The sequence below is a fragment of the Lipophrys pholis genome (assembly GCF_963383615.2).
Source record: "Lipophrys pholis genome assembly, chromosome: 8".
Lineage (NCBI taxonomy): Eukaryota > Metazoa > Chordata > Actinopteri > Blenniiformes > Blenniidae > Lipophrys > Lipophrys pholis.
In genome coordinates, this window is record NC_137630.1 from 27,010,078 (window position 1) to 27,030,664 (window position 20,587).

A 20,587-nucleotide genomic window follows, 5' to 3' on the forward strand; every position below is an offset into this window, starting at 1 on the left:
AAAGAGGGTGAGAAGACAGGGCTGAGAGATAGGAAAATAAAGATGCATAAACAAGAAAGGGAGAGAAATGTTGGGAAGGGAAGTGTTGTGATACCGGAGCCTGGAGGCCCTGCTGAATGCAGGGTGTGGCTTGACAGCAACCACGGCGAAGAGATATCATTGCATGGTTTTGACTCCTCTGGTCGCTCTGTTTCCCCTTTTTACTCTCCGTTCACCATTGACATGCCGCAGATATGAATTCCTCTTTGCAGCAGACCATCAAAGTTCTATTGTAACTCTACTAGTTTCACTGGACTGTACGCATTTTTTTTCACGGCGGGGACCGCAGGCGCTTGTGCACAACGGCAATGGCAGGTTTTTAGAAAATAACAGAGTGCTCACACGTAGTGAAATAGCTGATGACTTTGTTTTGTTTTTTTTAAACTCCACTTTGCCTCCACAGCCGTGTTCTCTGCAGGCACCGGTGACTCGGGTATTGGAACCGGAATGGGAGTCTCATGAAGGTCTGCGTGCACGGAGGGGGCAAAGGCCTGACACCCCCCCCACCTCCCCAGGTGACGTCAGGTCTCGCAGAAACAGAAGCCGATTCAAAGAACGTTTTTCATCCGTTCAACACACGACTCACATGGGAGTGAAATGATGAATGGAGGCAGAAAATGACTGACAGCGTCTATGTGCAAGAGGAGTGTGTGTGTGTTTTTTTCTCTTTATGTCACGGAAACACGTGGAAAGGGTGGGCACTAGGACCTGCTGTGAGCCTGGCAGGAGGGAGGGAGCAGCTTTGGGACTCCTCTCACTAAACTTTTTGAACAATCCATTTCCCAAAGAGTGTGGGAGGGAGACAGACAGAAGTGGATGGCCCGGGACCTGGATTCACAGTTTTAAAAAAAAAAAAAAAAAAGCAAGAGCGGGACTTTGGAGTTTGGGGATAATTCTGCCTGTGGCCTGGAGAGTGAGGAGGAATATATCAGACTTTCTGTGGGAGTTTTCACTCACTGGGGACTCAGGAGAAGGAGGCATTGCAGGGTGGTGAGTTTTGTCTTGTTCTGTCAAAACTCTCATTAAACATGGTGTAATTGTGTGGGGTGTGTGTCCATGTAGAACAGGTAAAAGTAGTTTATGCCAGAGGTTGTAGCTCTGCTTTATTCATACCTGTCATTAAGTGAAAGTGAGTGAATCTGAATTCTCAGCGCAGCAGCAGCAGCAAGTTCAGAGAGGAGATAATTCCAGCTGAGGATAACACACAGGGGGGTACTGTGAAAAAATAAAGAATAAAAAAATACACACAAAAAACCCAAGGTAAAGTTGTTCATGTATGGCTGCTGTGTTGTGCCACTACTTTGAGTCGTTTAGAGTATTTTTCCCAGATTTTTACAGATGGAGACAGTGACTGGAAGGAGAAAGGAGACTATACTTGAAAGGATCAGGAAAAAAAAATGAAGGGGTTCTCCAAACTTCAATGGGAAACCATTTACTGTTCAGAAAACTCTTGGGACATCAGGTTACCTTGTCTCTCTTTCTCTCCCTCTCTCTCTGTCCGTCTTTCTCTCCACTCATGTTACACAACCCTCAAAAGACTTGTAGGTTCTGATGGGTTCCCTGTGTAAAAGCTATATTGCCGAGGTTATCTCGACACGTGGGCGGGGCCTGCGGCTTGATTTGGACGTGCCACTGATTCAGTTTTTATTTAATCCACTTTGTGTACTTTTAATTCTGTGCTGTGCTTATGTGGGGACAAGCATGTGTGCTAAACACAGACCTCACGCCTGCCACTCCTACAAGGGAATTCCTTTCGGGCTTTGACAGGGAAGGAATGTCACCGTGAAACAACATTTACACACACAAACAAACACTTCCAACTCCGTTTGATAATGATCAGCAATGCTGGACCACCTGCGATAATCTGACTGTGCTGGGATAAGAACTTATAAAGAGTTTCTTATTGCAAATAGCAACGACACGTTAGTTCCAATTTTTGGTCACCAGTATTATTCACATCTTTCCCTGTAACTCTGAATGTAGGTGTATGTCGTTTTTGGTTTAAGCGCTAAGGGTTAACATTAGGGTTAGGGTTAACGTGAGGTTTAGGGTAATTGTTAGGGTTAGGGTTAGGCAATGCGATCGACAGATCTTTGGCGCAATAGCTCAAGTATCCATTATTTGCGCAGCACAATCCGTAGATCGTGCAAATCATCCAAAAACGCTTTCCATAAGTATTAACACTTTGATTTAAGGTTAGTGATTAAAGCCTTTTAAAAAAAAAAAAAAAAAAAAAAAAAAAAAAGGAATTGATACCTGGACATAAAAATAATTTATTAGATTTAGTTTGGCAGCTGATGTGTGCCAGAGTGAAGCCGGCTGTGTTTCGGTCTCCTCTCCTGCAATCTGGCCATATTTCTTACATGACGTCTCAACAGATCCTGTACTTTATCTGTGGTTAACTCGGGATAATTCACAGCACATTTTTCCTTAGACGTCCGGCTCAAATCAAACTATTTGTATTTTTCTACATTTGCCGAAGTATCGATATGAACATGTTGATTCAGGGGAATTTTTTGTGGAGAAAACTGGAACGTCTTTGTTAAGAAGTTTCATTTTGTAACTAAAAAGTTGTGCAGACTTTATATCATTTACCTACCTCCTCCTTTCCACTGTAATCTACAGTTGAATCTGCTTGCAGTGTATCTTGATTCGTCTGCCGCCTCAACTGTGTTTCAATTCCACAACATGACTGAGCGAAGTATCAGAGTACGAGACATTTTAACCATTTTTGACATTTCACAAGATGTGACCGTGTTTGTGCTCTGACTGATATTTTTAATTGTGGTCCTTCTTTATGTATCCTCAGTTTCTAACTGAGAAACGTGTCCAGCGGCGAAGCTAAAAACAGCCTGAGCCATACGAAGCTGTGTTTGTATGTGTATGGAGGGCAGATGGACAGTGCTGTTTTCCCCCATAGACAAAGATGTCTGTGATTATTCATGACCCTCTCAGGTTTCCCTTTGAAGCTGAGTTACAGCTTTCCCTATGTTAGCACCAGTGTATTTGTGTGTGTGTGTGTGTGTGTGTGTGTGTGTGTGTGTGTGTGTGTGTGTGTGTGTGTGTGTGTGTGTGTGTGTGTGTGTGTGTGTGTGTGTGTGTGTGTGTGTGTGTGTGTGTGTGTGTGTGTGTGTGTGTGTGTGTGTGTGCGTGTGAGTAAAAGGGAAGGAGACAAACGAATAGCAAGAGAAAGTGAAGAAAAAATTTTTTTTCCCATAAAGACAATGCATATATTTAATTACTCAACAAAATACAAACATTTTTCTGGGTGAGTGAAGTCACATTGGAGTTATTTTCTCCGATAACAATCTGATTTGTATGTTACAATTTACACCACTTCATGTTAAAATGACACACTATTTGTTATAAATCCTAATAATGACATGTTGGAATGATGTATGCGTAAAGTGCTTTAGGGTGATTTGCGTGATCTACCGATAATGGATCCATTATTTGCGCAAGGATCCGTCAAACGCACTGCCTACCCCTAACCCTAACCATTTGCGGTCTACCAATGCTTCCGTGATCGGCCAATGTGCGCACTTATGAAGTATCCATCATTTGCGCTGCACAATCAGATCGTGACCATTACCTTAAAGCACCGGACGTGTGCATATCTTGTTGGGAGAGGTGACAGTAGATGCATCAATAAACAGAGTAATATATTAAAATACCAAACTGCATCTAAAAAGTGTGTATAGTGAATTACACTCCTAACAATGCGAGATGGTTTAATTCAAGATGCTTTACTTATTCAAGGAAGAAACTCATGAAAACAATTGCTGTCATATATATATATAAACATATATATATATACAACAGACACACACATATAAGTGATGTGGCAGCTGAGGCTTATCTAAAGTTATTCTTTGCAGTTTTCGACAGAAGTTTGGAGACTTACAGTGTTAATTCACGGATAAATCACACTGTGTTCCACAGTGTACATCTGTCATAAATTTGTAAGAACATGAGGTAAAAAAAACTTTTTTTTTACCTCAAATCTCAACACATTTTAAGTTCTTGTTAAATTCAGGATCAATTTCATTTGCACACGAACAAGTGACACAACGCTTCTTCACAAGCATGAAACTAGACTCACAGAGATTATGACAGGAAGAGGAGCTCAACCTGAAACACATAAACGATGGAATGATGAGCTGCAGCGTCTAGACTGCACCGTGTCGTATAGGACACCTGGGCAGGCCGCACCTGGAAGTCCTGCTCTTTAACCCGAGGCCTGAAGTCACACCACACACCGGCTCCTAAAGCAGCAACGACATTACAGCTCTCATAAAACAGATATCGTTCACTGTAAAGTCGATTTCTGCTTTCTGTTGCGGGAGCCCATGTTGTGGTGTTCGGGATGCACGGGAGACAGATCAGATACAGATAGATACATTTAATTCATTTATTATTAGCTAAAATATCCCACAGTTTATATGCAGAGTAACACTACCTCACCATAGTTATGAACTGTGTTCATTTATTCGTCTAGTGTAGTAAATGACAATTTAATTTTGAATGCTACATGAAAACAAATATTTGAACTCTGGTGCACATGTTGGGTCGTCTTGCGGAGATCCTGTGTATTTTCTCAAGAAATATCGTCACACTAGACTTGACTTGAGTACCGCTCATGTTGCACTGCAATCTGGGACAGTGCCAGCTGGCAACAAAACAAATAATTGAAGGTTTGTTCACACAAAATGATAATGTCAGAGATAATTTCTTATCAGACCACAAAAGCTTGCGGCAGAATTAATATAATCTTCTCATAGTTGGATTTAGTGGGAAATAGCCCAATTAGTACCCGGGGCACCTTATTTATCTGCACACCCCATCATTCTCTGAGCAGTTTCACCAAATTTGACAGCATTTCTCACATCCTGTTTCTTCTTGTCTCCATCAGACCAGCAATTCTACCACCATCCACTGTGGCGTCTAAAAATAAACACAAATCCCTCACATTTCTTCTCTTTTTTTTTGTTTCCTTTTATCGTCTCACACTTTAGCTGTAGACATCCCACAGTTTTAAACTGCTACAAGTGTGTCTGAGAAAGAGGTGATGCCTGAACATCTACGACTAAACTTTGCTTTGAAACTGTCAGGAGGTGATAATTGATGGGTTGAATTGTAAACCCGTGACTCCGGTTATCTTTTGTGTCAATGCACGGAGTGAGGCTAGGAACATCTGGTGTAAAGTGAACCAGCTGAAAGGCCCTGTCGGGACTCAGTGGGAAAGGTAAAAGGTCATAGGTCAGTCTTAAGGTTACACGTCTGCGCCTATGGAGGAAAAAAAAAATGCGGAGTTCACCAGGTCAATGCAGGTCAGGCTCCTGAAGCTGAGAGCAGAACACAGAATACGGTATCCAAACATTACGTTTCTGCAGTAATTCCTGTTGACATTTCCTCTGCAAACAGCTTCTCTACACGGTTAAGAAGGAACTTATTCAACAGAAATCACGGCCGACAATGTTTGACATTTCTGACCTACTGGATTATTACCATTTATTTGTCAAACACAAATATACGGACATCCCCTGCGTGTTCCTTATATTGAAAACTGAATCTGATCTGAAGATCTGATTTCAACAGGTGGTCTATCGACAGGTTACATCTGCCTGTGTCTGCATGTTTCTGCTCTTATGTCTATACATGTGCATGTGTGCACTGTATAGACCTTTAAAAAAAAAAGGGAGACACTTGAGTGTGCAGACATGTCTGCTCATTCCACATTAAATGCCTCTGTGACTTTCAGCTATGGCTCCTCTCCTCCTCATGCATGCGCACGCAGCCTAAACACAGTAGCTGATAAATCACCAAATTATCTGGGCTTTTTTCAGAGCTACAACAACATGGTTGTGGCCTTAATCTCAGTTGACTCAGTGCACGTCTGCTGTTATTGGATTGTTTCACCGCAACCCTTTGGTTTTTTTTTTTTTTTTTAAACGTGTGCATCTACCTTTGGATCTGATGTGATGACACCATCTGACTCTCACTTTTCTTCTCTCGTATCTCCATTGGAAGTCTGACTCGTACTTGTCTGGACATGAAGATCTCCCGTGTTGCCATCAACAGAACAAAAATACTGGATCTTGACAAATGTTTGGATTCCCGCCAATGTGACACGTGTATTAAAGCAGCACTTGTATATTTGTATAAAGTGTCTTCACCATTCAAAATATACTTCACCATAAGTTTACTTCCTTTAGTTTCGTGTAGATAGTACACAAAAGACACGGCTGTAAAAAGCATGGCCGTTTGAAAAGAACATGTTTTGTACATGTGTAGAAGCCGTGCACACGTATGTACATATCTGTGTTTGTGTTGGTTACGTATTAAACACACATACACGCCTTAGCCCCAAGGTTACAAGTGAAGCCACTTATTATGCACTTATTTGGATTATGTCGATTTGAGAATGCACAGCATGCAGAAGGATGAGCCACTGGCTAGTCATAACATACCGGTCTCCTACACAGCCAGCAGATATTAATAATGTGCCATTCTGCTCGTAGCCGTTTGAGCCAGACAGGATCCCAAAAAATTATCAACACATCAAAGATTTTATGAGCAGTTTTCCCCACCTCTGCCTTCAGAATATCCACTCTATCTGTCATCGGGTTTTGTTGGAGTTAAAACGCGAGGATTAATGGTTTGTCATGGGGACTTTTCAGGAGAATAACGCTGTAAAAAGCAATTTCACTCAACTGGATTCTCTCTTAAGCCCATGCATCAAGCTCCTCAAGTAAATATTAATTTATCCAAACCTTCGCTGCGGGTCACGTTAACTCACAAAAACACATGGAGCCGTGCTGGAAAGTGGCCGCTTAATCTCTTTCACCATATCTCTGCTCACACACTGAACATGGCATGCTGCTAACAGACAGAGGATGGGCCTGGGAGGTCCCACGCAGACAGGTGGTTGACATCAGCGCGAGGGGGAGACGGGAGGGAGGGTGGGAGGGAGGGGAGGCAGCTATGGAGGCAGAGAGGCGCAGCAGCACAGAGACAGAGCGATGACAGGAAGATGTGGAGGCCACACAGAGAAGAAAATATTTAGATCAAGTTTTAATAAGAGGTGTGAGTGTAATCAAACAAAGACTGAGCGTCGCGACTGCATCACATTCATTTATTTATCAGAGTATTCAGGGCGATCCCAACAAGGCCAGCTCCCGTGTGAGAGTGTGACAAAGGAGATTATACCACGCTAGTTTGTACAACTCAGCAAAGTTAAGTTTGCTCTGGTTTCAAACTTCATTCAGAATAAGGACTAAAGGCACAATATTGCATTTGTGCTATGAAAATAAAACTTTTTACTATGAAAATATGAAAATACGACAATGTTTTCGAGAGAAAGTGCTAAACTTTTGATGTCTTTTGGGGGTATGTTTACATGACAACTGTGTTCGGAACCACTGAAAATACAACTTTTTGAAAACACGCCAACCCCGTTGTCTTGTAAACAGGGAAAAACGCAACTTTCTAAAAACGCTCAGGCTCCCTCTGAGCTTGATCACCATGGCCATGGAGTTATCAGTTTCTGCACATGCGCAAGTAAAGTAGATGGACAATAAAAACAACGTTTCCATCCAGTGTCGTGGCTCCCAGTCCATTTTCTCCTGGGTCTTGGTAGTTTTATAGTTGACGGTCACAGTGATAACAATCCAAGTTCTTTATCTGTCATAACAAATGTCCGTGTACTCACCAATGTTAATGGTTATAGCGTATTATTCTCTTTGGCTCGTGTGTGTGGTAGCACCTACTAGTGGCCCTACATGAAAACTACATCCTTGTCAGCATTTCTGCCATTTCTGTGTAAACAGACGTCGTTGTGAAAATGTTGCCATGTGAACATGAACCTTTTCTGAAACGATGCCGTGTAGCACGTCATACCAGAACGTAAAATCTTACAACATTGTGACGCTGATGTTAAGCTCATATAATCCTTTCCAAATTCAAACATCTGAGCATTTTATAGTTCATCAGCACTCGATGCTGATAGGAATTTCATCGCTTTTGCACCGATCGAATCATAAACGGAACACTCTCACCTTGATGATGTGCCAGGTGAATATTAGTATCGGTCATCTTCTACTCACAGTTTAGATTTGATGATAATCCGATCTGTAGGTTTTGAGATGTTTTTACTTTGCGGTGGGGATTTTGTCATCGATTGCAGATTTATGCAGTCGGAGCTCAACCCCTCTTAAACAAACAGAAGAATTAAGATGTGCTATTGACTGTAAAGACACTGTCAGCGCTTTGAGTTCACATGAAAACAAGACCCTGTCGGGTGAGTGAGGTCTTTACATGTTTTTGCTTCAGTATCCTGCAGCAAGACACTTGATCCTGACATGCTTCAGAGGTATCCGTTAACCCTTTGCCCTGAACCACCAGGTCAAAAGAAAATTGGATTGCGTTTATCGAATTAGGTCCATGTTACACCAATTCAAAGAGCTTTCAGTCAGAGCTCTTTAGATCCGGCTTATCATGTTTTCAATTTACAGTTTACATTTTGCTCATTATCACGACATACGTTGGGAACTGAACATTTGACCCTGTTATGATGTGGATGTTCTTCATATTTTAACTGTTGGGTGAATGATGTGATTATAAAATGCAAAGTATTAACACTAAAAAACGGTTTAAGTCTTCGGGGCCCACACCCTTGCTTATGGCGTCAGTCATAAATGGACCAGAATGAGAAACCCGGGCATCTGAGCGAACGCGTCTGTCTTTTTTTTTAACGCCCATGATTTGATTTGTGTGCTGTAGCTAATTTACCTGTGTGACTCATTCACACTCTGCTGTTGCTTTGTTTACAATAGCATGCGGCCGAAGTGTAATATGCAAATATCGACACTCGGTTCGATCGAGGACGAAAGCTGTGAAAGACACATTGACAGCAGAGAAATCACAATGTGAGATGAGTCAAGTCAGACTGAATGAGTCACGCCTGCACAGCCGACATTTATTTCACTCGATAGCTGTCAGTGGTTTTGGTCGCAGCGCTTATGTGTTGAGCTTCTTCTAGAAGGTTAGTATCAACATGAACAAACCACTGTTTGGACATCACAAGTGGGTTTTTTAGGTTCCACTCTGGAGGAGGATGTCCTGAGATGAAATAAGCAACATAATCTACAATAACTCTGAAGCAGTTGGTTTTATCTCCACTGGAGGAAAAGTACAAGAACATAAATCCGGTAAAGCTATTGAGAGGAGAGACACTGTGATGAAACTCAACATGTCCCTCTCTCCTAAATACTTTGTAACTCCCTGTAGCCCATGTTCCTCCCTCTAATCGTGACCTTGAACCTTTCTTTGTCTCCATTCCGGTTTCTGTACAACCGTGTTCTTTCTTGTGCTGCTTTATTTGTTCAAATCCCACAAGGTCTCATTGCCCATCTGTATCCCGCCCAGTAATACTCGCTGCTTCTCCCACATCCCTTGATGCCTCTGATTCCTTCCTCTCCATCCCTCTGTCTTCATCTCTGTCCGTGGCCAGACAGGCATTCTTGCCTCTGGCCCTCCTCCTCTCTCTGGACTGCTGGGATTTTAGATTCTCACCAGGAAGGGGGAGTTATTACCACAGCCATGCCAAAAGATTAACCACTTGTCATGAGAAGATTGTTGAATGTCAAGGTCATAAAAACTAGGGGTCTGGAAAACATGTTAATCATTGTGTTCATCCTGCCTTCAAGGCCTGGAGGATTGGCCTCCCACGTCCACTGGTCCAGAGCGGGGAGAGGGTGGGTTGACTGGGGATGGGCCCAAATTGTAGGGAAGGGAAAAAAAATAAATAAATGGGGAGAAGACAGGACAGAGTGCGTTCCACTAACACAAGAAAGACTGCTCTGGCTGCAGCTCGCCAAAAAACTGCCAGGCCTGGAGTTTGGTGGGAGTCTGCGACGGCATCCGAGCCTTTATTAAAAGTACATCAAACAGCACTGCATGCTGTTATATTGCATGTCACTTATATTGTGACGGTGGATTTCTTTAATGGCTGAGAGAAAAACCCGGGTGACAGTAATGCAGGGAGAGAAATCTTAAAGCTCGTTGACTGGAGTCCGTGCAGCAGTTCAAAGCTGTTGAGTTTGGTCTCACATTGGGCCAACCTCTGTCTTACACTCATGTTTTGTGATTTCAACACATTTTGCAGTCGTTCAGCACCGAGCCAGTGGGAGTCTTGGAGTGGGCATCGAACTCAGAACACAAAGACCTTTGTTCTTTTCTCTGTGATGTAAACACACCTTCCAATGCACCACAGGTCCTAACTTTTTCCTGAAGAAATAAATCCACTTCTTATGTTTATTTCTTGATCAATAACCTATAAAAACCCACCTGTTTGTGAATTTGTAGAAAAGTGTTAAGGTTACATAACATGACTTTAAAAAAAACAACAACTCAGAGCAAGTTCTTCAAACTTCAAACTGTATCTTTACAACAAAAAGAAACAACTGTATCCCTCAGTGTAGAGAGGAGCTTTGTTTCACTTCACAGTTGTTGTTGGCCACTCATCCCGTTTTTCCAAACGTTATTACGGCTTAAATGAAAGTCAGATAAAATATTGTTTATTTGGATTCACTTCACAAACACCAGACGGATTCAATCTTTCGGTCATGATGAATAACTGTTCGACTTACTGTAAGACAATGTGTGTCAATGTCTGAAGTTACTCCACAGCCATGTTTGACTCAGGGTTGCCATTGTAAATAAAACAGGACTCTGGAACAAATGTTGTGTCATGAAATGAGATTAAGAGTTTTGTGACTTGTAAAATTGTGCACGGCTTAAAGGTGCAGGACGTTAAGAGTTCAGTAGTGTCGATTTTGTCCACCAGGTGGTGGTGGTGAGTCACTTTCATGTCCCACGATTTCTCCAGTTTGTTGTCAGTTTACTGGTTAATGTTTTATTCATTGTTGTGTTTATTGTACCATCACTCGTTTCTGCTCCTCTTATTGCACTGATTCTTGTGACTCATCACACCATCTTGTGGTTCAAAGTGGTATGACAAAACAACAATAAATTAACTTGTTGACTTTAGAAAAAAAAAAAAAATCACCAGTTTGAGACACTTCTTCTGATTGTATGTGATTTTGCTTCAGAAATACATATTGCGGATTTAAGAAGTGAAATTTCTGCCTAAACGTAGATGGAATAAACTTCAGTCCAGAAGTCTGAAGCCAAAGCTTGTGGTTCCTGGAAATGCCTTTTTGAATATTGGACTGTAACATGCTGTAGCCTTATCAGCACGACATAATCTGTTTGCCTTGTTACAAACTATCCAAAAAGACTGGCCCACACCTGCTGTTGCACCTCACAGAGCACAAAGTGGTTGTATCGTCATATTACTGTCAGCCCAATAGCATTGGCCCATCCTTCCTCTCCTGCTGCGATACCGCTACATTTTATTTATGTGCGAGTAAAACTGGAGCCATATGTCGACAAAGGGCTAACAGTTATTGCAGTTTAAAGACAAATTTTTTCCACTGAAAATACTAATTGAACTCCAGTGTTTCGTTCATCGGTATGTCTTTGAAGGAACAACTTTACTGCTTCTCAAGCAGTAGCCAAATATCTTTAGTACACAGACAAAAAAACAAACCAGACTCTCCCTCTCACACACACACACACACACACACACACATTGTTCGTGGGGGCCAAATTGGAAGAAAAACAAGAAACCTCAATGAGAAGGTCCATGGTTGTAATCAGTAAACGGTTGTGTAATTTTCCCCGAAGATGAGAAAAGAAGAATCTGAGCGAGCTCTCTGCACCTGCTCACTCACTGGCGCTGTTAGATACAGACGGATCCATGTACCGAGGAAATGACCCTACTGCTTTTGAATGTAGGAGGGAAGATGGACACTGCGTCTGATTCCAAGTGCAAGAAATGTAGAGAAATGAGGCAGACAAGCGGAAAGGCAGAGAAACAAGCCAAGGAAGGCACAAAATAGCAGGATGAAGACCTTGGCTCTCGGCCAAGTCCTTTCCATTTATTTTCCACACCCTTGCTCGCCGCTTCCCTGATATTCTCAAGATGCCATCAACAGACGTACACAAGCTTTTATTTTACCCTTCCTGATGTTAAAACCAGCTGTGTGAAACAGTCGTATACACTTAAAATCCTACAGGCACCGAACTTTGGATGCTTAATAACCAGTCCTCCCATCTCTCAAGGCATTACATCAACTTCATATATGTTTTTATTACAGACGAATGTATTAGAGGAGGTTTCATGTAAAGCCCGTGGCTTTGATTTATTTCACAGGTTGCAACACTTTGTACAGTAAATGCTCTTTTGCTCTGCATATCTTTCATCATTTGTCATCCCACCAAGGAGGAAAGTGCTTTAGCAGGTTGTGTGTGCCTGTCAGTGTGACAGCGCCTGTCTCATTCTTCCTGTGTCTCGAGGCCAGAGCAGCAGAATTCACTGTTTGAAGTATTCCTGATATACAACAGGTGCGCCGGCTCTCACAGCCAAATGTCATTTTAACGTACAGACAAGAGGACGGGACGGCACATTCCTGTCCGAGCTAAGCAGGGACAGACAAAGGTGTCCGCAAAGTCTCTCTATTTGGTAACAACTGTATTGTCTGTTGGTTTTTCTCCGAAATCCACATTATGTTCATTATGTAGTATGTGACCTCGAGGGGTATTTGTACAAGTTAACAATCAAACCCTGGCACATAAGGTAATTTGAAAAATTATGTTCTCTCTGATATTTCAGTTTTTCAAACTTGGATACACAATGTTTGGTCTTCATTAATATATTTAAAGGTGACGTTCAGAGAATCGGAAGCATCTGAAAACTCGTGTCGTCTTTTCTTTCTAACATGTAACGGAACTTGTTGAAAACATAACTTGTCCTCTTCGGGCGTCTGTGGAAGGAAATGATGGCAGGCTTGATGAAAGAGGACCTGTTCCCGGTGTTGACATGAAAGACTAACATCACCAACTCTTAATTCAGATGATCAGACACCGATGAAAGCAGTTATGAATTTCCACTAAATCCTACACACCTCATCCTTAAAGTTAACAGACTCCTTACGCCATAGGATAGTGTTCCAAGTGAAATAGTTAGACTTTAAGTATATACATTATAGTTGGGTATATTGTCATGAATTTAAAAAAACAACAAAAAAACAACAATCGTAGAACTGAGAACAGGAAATGCATAACTTGATCCAGAAAACCCAGCAGCAGATGAGACCCTGCTCTGGAGTGCAACCATGGCCGATACACAATTGAATTAACGCAAGACAAACAGATAAGCGCCAGCAGCAGCTTTCCTTCATGGATCATTAGGAATCACCAGACGTAGCTCATCTCACAGAACATTCAATAGACCTCCAGAAGGCGAATCAGTGGAAACCATTCAGGAGCTCAAAGGATAAAACAAGATTAACAGTTACACGAAAACATGCAGAGAGATGCTTCCTGCAGATGTGTCGTTCTCTGATTGGCCCAAATTCAACCTCCACATTAGGTAAAGAACGCCAGGGGAGGAAGCACAACCACGTCAGTAAAGATAAAACTGTGTAACTGTAGTCACACTCTGGCATGTTCAGAGGAATTCGGTAAGAAAAAATATTTAAGAGTCGGATGTCAGACTCTCAGACTCACGTTTACACAACAACGTTTTCAAGTGAAAATACAAAACTCCTGTTGAGTTCTTGGTGTCTGTTTACACGACAACGGTGCTCAGAGCTACTGAAAACACAACTTTTTGAAAATGACTCTAAAGGTGGAACAAGGGAAAACATCTATTTTCTGCACATGTGCGAGTAGATGAACAATAACAATGGTTCCTCCGTCGTGTCATGACTCCCAGTCCATATTCCCCTGGGACTTTTTTTAATAGTTGACAGTCAACGTAATAACAAACCGACTTCATCGTCTGTCCACCAGAATGTCCGTGGACTCGCCATTGTTAATGATTAGAGTGTGTTGTTCTCTGCACGTCGCTGTTCTTTCATTACAAAAACAACCAACAGCCACTGTTGGTGGCCCAACCCCAACACTTGTGGCCCAACAGGAAAACGACACCATTTTTCATCATTTCTGCCATTTTTGTGTAAACGGACATTGTTTACTAAACGTTGCCACGTTATAAATGGAAAGTTTTCTGAAATGAAAACGCAAAAAACGAAGCGTTTTCACTTAAAACGTTGTGGTGTAAATGGGGCTTTTCCTTTAGCCTTTAGCCTTTATGAAAAGAAATCTGATCATTGGCTGAAATCTCAAATGGTTTAACTGAATCAACTCTTCAAGTTAAATGAAAGCAAAGTCAGTCCAGCAATATTTTTGTCTGTTTGTCTGGTGGAAAATCTTATCTACATCTTAAGTGCTGATGAGGCGTTCAGTGGTTTGAGAGGCTCATTCCACCTGTCTGGCAGGCTGCTTACTGACAGCCTCTCTAAAGAGCGTTTGAAGAGCGTAACCTAATTGTGCTTTTAACCGACGTTGCCTGACATCGTTTTACTGCTCTATTAGCTTCACATGGCAGCCTTATCTAAACTGTGACGAGCAGAGTTCCCCTCCGAAGATTAAAAGCTTCCATTAGAAGCTGTGGGTGAAGCTGTGACTTGACGAGAAATCGAAGCGACACAGTTGATATTGCGAAATTTTTCTCTCGCGTTGAAAGTATCATCTCAACTGGAGGCTAAAAAACATAAAGCAAGTGAGCTGAGCTACTAAGAGACAAAGAGATAACATTTAAATTTTTTTCCTATGACTAAATAAATCTTCAAACCCTTGGGTGCACGCAAAGAGGAGCAACTTGACCTGGCGGTCGTCCCGCTTGATAATTATTTGCAGTGGTTGACAGCGGGAGGAACTGCACTGTAGCGACGTGATGAGAGACAAAGAAAAACTGTTTACCTTTCTGTGTTCCTCTCTGCGTCGGCCTCCCTCTTTCCTCCTCCCTCTGTTCCTGCTGCCGTCAGTCTCTCTTTCTCACCCCCTCATAATCTGAGGCTGTTGTCATCGCCCTGAGTGAGAAGTGTGTGTTTGTTTGAGAGAAGCACTGACACGTGGCACCGGCGCGTCTTTTAACAGCGACCTGTGACTAATGACTAATGCATCACAGCGATAGGAAGAAAAACCCTCGCGAACTGTAAACTAAGCCTGGGTGTTTTTCGCCCACCTGCTGCGTCGTACCTTTCTCACGGCCAACGCACGGCGCTCTCAACAGGCGCCGTAATTGCGCAATTTGTAGGTTTCACGTTCTGCTAAACGGATCGCCTCGTGGACTGGCAAAGCAGCAAAACAGTCTCCTGGCGAGTACCAGTAACAGCATGGCTGCTTTCCACTGCCTTCGGCTAAGTAATTAGTCTGTGTCTGAACTGTTTTGCTTTCACGCAGCCCAGTGACGGGTTTTCTGGGTCACAACCTCGCAGCGGTGTGACGGATAGCTTCCATTCATGCAATTTCTTCGACTGAAGCAGGGAGTCGCATGTGGCGAGGGATGCTCGTGCCATCGTAGCGTTTGAGAGTGACGTATGACCCAACAGAAAATGGTCTTGATTTACTCTCCTCTGAGGCCGGGCAGGCGGCTTATTGCGAGAGGGGGATCCTCCTGTTGTTACAGCCAACCACATGAGGAACAGTCTCTTCTTATAAAGATTTTCCCTGATGCCACCTGTGTGATTCATTGGAGGATACTAACAACTGCTTTTGTTTATATGCATTAATTCAATATGTGGAACGCTGGAAATGTGAACCATATGATGCCGGTCATCCTTGTGTTTTAATAGATTTTTACTATGTATGTCATCGTTTGGCAACAGGACGCTCATTTTCTTACCCTTTGAGGCACATCCCATGTGTACTCGGATGTTTCTGTAAAGAGGAAAACAGCTTACTGTCACTGCGAGAGCCATTGTTTTATCACTGCCAGACGGATCCCCGCTCCCCAGTGCTCCACACGAGACGCGCCATTCTACATGTTATATTATAGGCGACGTGAACGTTGCGCACATGTGGGTGAAAGTATCCAACTTTCCAAGTGCAGCATGTGCACAGTGCCTGATTTTGTTTCCACAAAACCATTAAACAAACAGTTTTGGGAAAGCATCCAAACACTGTGGAACCTTCAGGAGAATCTCATATCTGCGTGCGTGCGTGCGTGCGTGCGTGCGTGCGTGCGTGCGTGCGTGCGTGCGTGCGTGCGTGCGTTTGTTATTCTGTATACACTACTTGCTTTAGAGGGGTCAGAGGGATAGTGAGACAGATTCCGATCCACTGCCGAAGTAATCCTTTCAGTCAGAGGTGCTTTGTAAACTACTATGACCCCGTGCTCCTCCGCTGCACTGTTTACGCTGACTCCACTGGCATTAAACACAAGCCACATATTTTTAACATTAAGATCCCTCAGACTCACCCTGAGCCACGTAAATAGTGAGCTGCCCTTCAGCCTGGATCAGTCAACTCTCTGCCTGTTTGGACCAGCTCCATGTGTGCGTGTGTGTGCGTGTGTGTGTGTGTGTGCGCGCGTGCGTGCGTGCGTGTGTGTGTGTAATTGTGTTTATTGAAGTCAAAAGAGGATAGCTCCTCAAAACAATAGTCATCTTTACCACCCAAATTTACTCGATTGTTTTGGAGTATCCATGCCAAACAACTTTTGATGTAGAATTATTTACATATTTTAGAATATGCGACTACATTCCCACACCGTATTTGATTGCATGACGTGTCTCAAATTTAAATACAGAACGAGTCTGCTCCCAGAAATTTAAAGTACTTAACATAAAAAATTTTATAAATTTAAAAAATCACTGCCTTTCCAGGCTTCTGAGGACACAAGATGTGATTCAAAGCAGAGAAAAATCCAAGAGCTTTACATTCCTGTCTTGTGGGAAAATACCTGAGAAATGATTTAGGGTTGTAAACTTCTCCGTTGCAGCTGAGTTGATGTTACTTTTGGGAACACAGCCAGTGACGTTTTGATATTTCTCAGCTGCTCGACAAAGTCTCTGGATGCAGGACGAGCAACGCCATGCAGGCAACACTGACATCTCCTGGTTGCTGTGAGCTGTACTGATGAGGCGCTTTCTCAGGTTTTTAAAACCAATCAGACATCTATATGCTCCACAACAAACTAACGAAAACATTTACAGCACTCATAAACTTTTGGCACTGTGCTAACGGGATGGATTTCTCAGCATGTGGCAGAAAAGTAAAAAAAAAAAAAAAAAAAAGTTTGAAGTCACCTCGGTGACCTGCAGAGTGTTTGTGTGGGAGGAGCTGTGATTACACATCACAGCATCTCACCATGCAATCGGTCTTACACACACTCCTGCATCACATGCGTGTGTAGAAAGATACTTTATGTGTGTGTGTGTGTGTGTGTGTGTGTGTGTGTGTGTGTGTGTGTGTGTGTGTGTGTGTGTGTGTGTGTGTGTGTGTGTGTGTGTGTGTGTGTGTGTGTGTGTGTGTGTGTGTGTGTGCATATGCTCACATCCCGTATTGTTGGTGCTTACCTTTTACGATCACTATATAGTTTGGTTCTTATAATGAGGTGTTAGTTACTTTACATTCCTATGCATGGCAAGTCTAGTTAAACATGGTGTGTGTGTGTGTGTGTGTGCGTGCGTGCGTGCGTGCGTGCGTGCGTGCGTGCGTGCGTGTGTGTGTGTGTGCGCTTTGGATGAGATAAGGTCAGATGATGATCAATTTTTATTAAAATGTGAGTCATCGTCGCTTCTTTGCTGAGCATTTTTATTCCTCAAACTGAATGCTACCATAGAATTTCTACAAATAAGGAGTTATGTGTGATGTCATAGAGAGTGGGCCTCACATGAAGTTGAAAACAGATTCTAAATGCATATTCGACTACTTTCTCGATACAGCTTTGTCTGCCGACGTGAGGCCAGTAAATGTGTCTGCTTCCACGTGTATTTACTCTGTATGATGTGTGTCTTGCAGAGCTGTAGTTCAGGGGGTCCAGATGGCAGGCATGAGGGGCCCGGCCTGCACTGGGGTCTGGCTCTAGAGTCCACCGGGGCTCCCACTTCAACTGGACACATTCCACAGGTAGAGAGAAACACTTCCCACAGCAACGCGCCAAACAAGACGCACTCCTCTCTGACCCAAGATGTCCTGGTGAAAATGGAGAAAACATATGTCACTCAACCTGCAATACAAAGAGGAAGAAAACACATGGGAAAATATCCACTCACGTAGATTAAACGCCTCTCTCACAGTATGTGCTTGGTCCATTATTAACTTCACTTAAAGATTTGTTTTAAATAAATAAATAAATCATTTGCCCAAAAAAGGAAAGTTGAAAAATCTGATAACTTGCCATCTGTCTGTATGCCACATCCAGAAATTATACAAGAAATATAAGATGTGACTCTGCAGATTATTCGATTCAAATAAACTTTATTTGTAGAGCACCACATACAACACAGACATTTCTAGGTGCTTCTAAAGCAGAGAAACCCAACAAATCCATTATCATAAGATTATGAAGGTATATAATTTGAGCCGAAGCTTAATGATTTAATAATTAGGTAGAAATGCTGACACTAATAATAATGCTAATTGGCCTATACCCATTTCGGCTACAGAAAAAAATACGTGTGTGAACTTTTCAGCATTAGAAACAGAATGCACAAAATTTTAACTTTTGCAGTGTAACCGAAATAAACCATTCATTCATTCATTCATCGGGTAGAACTGTCCAGAAGATGCATAGTATTTGACAGTGTACACTGTGAATATGTAACCGTCTTCACACACCAGCAGGTATTAATTTAAACTTGTTGAGCTGTTAACAATCAACAAAACACAAAAACCCTATTTGAGGTGGATTTTCACCTTTCCTTGTCTTTGTCTCAGGACGTGTGCCCATGAGGTCGTCACCACTGGTCCTGCTCCTCCTGATCGGCGTCCAGGCTGTACTGAACATGGGAGGTGGATTGGCCCGGAGCGCCGGGACAGCCAACCACAAGGGAGGACAGCATACAGCAGCCAATCACAGAGCAGGACAGCAGCAGCCAGCAGCCAGGGACCAGTTTTCTGAAGACCACTCTTCACAGCACCATCATAGGACCAACCACCACAGGACCAAGAAGCCCCATCGGGCCGCGTCTCACACACAGAGCAGGAGTCCCGCCGCGGGCCGCTCTACATTGGATTCTGCCCCTGACCCCTCCATCCCAGTGGTGGACCCCAAGCTCTTCTCCAAGAGGCGCTACCGCTCTTCGCCCCGGGTCGTCTTCAGCGAGGTGCCCCCATCGCACGATGCCCTGGAAGGCGAGGGCTATGACATTGAGGGGGTGAGAGGGGTGAGGGTGAGGCGCAGAGCGGGATCGCACACCATGCACCGAGGGGAGTACTCAGTATGTGACAGCATAAATACCTGGGTGGGCAACCTGACACGAGCCACAGACATAGCTGGAAATGAGGTGACGGTGTTGCCCAATGTTACAATCAACAACGTGGTGAAGAAACAGTTCTTCTACGAGACCACCTGTCAATCCCCCACGCACAGGGGCGCCCCGACCGCCAACGTGGGACGAAGGGGCGGAAAGCAAGGTTCCAAATCGGGCAACTCGGGCTGTCTCGGCATCGACAGCCGCCACTGGAACTCTTACTGCACCAACACACACATATTTGTAAGTGCCCTGACCACCTTCAAGGAACGGACAGCCTGGCGTTTTATCCGCATCAACGCCGCGTGTGTGTGTGTTCTCAGCCGGAAGTCCTGGGCGGGAAGACTGAGGCACTGACTGGGGAGTAACACTCCTGACCACTGAACTATGAACCAAGCACACACACACACACACACACACACACACACACACACACACACACACACACACACACATACACACACACACACACACACAAACACGCCACTGCAGCTTGATTGCCAATACTGTAATCCTTTCTCCCTCCACTAAACATAATCCCACACACTGACACACAGTGTCACACACAGTATTCACTCAACACACACACACACACACACATACATACACACACACAGCTTCACCTGTCCGACCCCTCGGCCCCTGACCCTACCTCAGTCAGAGAAGTCCTGGTTGTTTTAAGTTATGAGGACTGCATGTAATATTTATGGTTTATACAGTCAACTATGAAAATATATACAGTATGTGTATATATATACAAAAATGAATTCAAGCTTTTAATGTTGATGTTGTTGTGTTGTTCATACTGTTATTTATTAAACACCTCAGTACTTGCCTGGTTTGTTGCTTCCATTCCGGATAGTGCTCATTTCCACGTTTTAGCTTTTAAATTGCTTTATTGTAGAAGTATTATTGATTACAAGTATTTATTTTATTAGTTAGAATTGTTGTCATAGGAAAGTGGGTCAATCATGCCATTTTTAAAATTTGGTGGTTTCTTCATTTGGCGGGAGGCTTTTTTTGGGGGGGGGAAATCTGGATCTTTTGGAGACAAGTTACACAAGTGAAATTCCTTATTGAAGCAAAAACATTTGTACAAGGTATGAAGACAAACAAAATCGTGTGTAAAAATAAGCGTACAAAGTTAATGTGTTGCACAC

The 20,587-nt window shown here is 43.1% G+C and overlaps 1 protein-coding gene across 1 annotated transcript; it reads left to right on the top strand.

Moving 5' to 3' along the window:
• Window positions 1-816: 816 nt before the first annotated feature.
• Window positions 817-20,262, top strand: ngfa (nerve growth factor a (beta polypeptide)). Its single transcript, XM_080470070.1, has 3 exons — window positions 817-1,029; window positions 17,974-18,081; window positions 18,892-20,262. The coding sequence occupies exon 3, from the start codon at window positions 18,903-18,905 to the stop codon at window positions 19,782-19,784; it is 882 nt and encodes a 293-aa protein (XP_080326196.1). The 5' UTR covers window positions 817-1,029; window positions 17,974-18,081; window positions 18,892-18,902; the 3' UTR covers window positions 19,785-20,262.
• The last annotated feature ends 325 nt before the right edge of the window (window positions 20,263-20,587 follow it).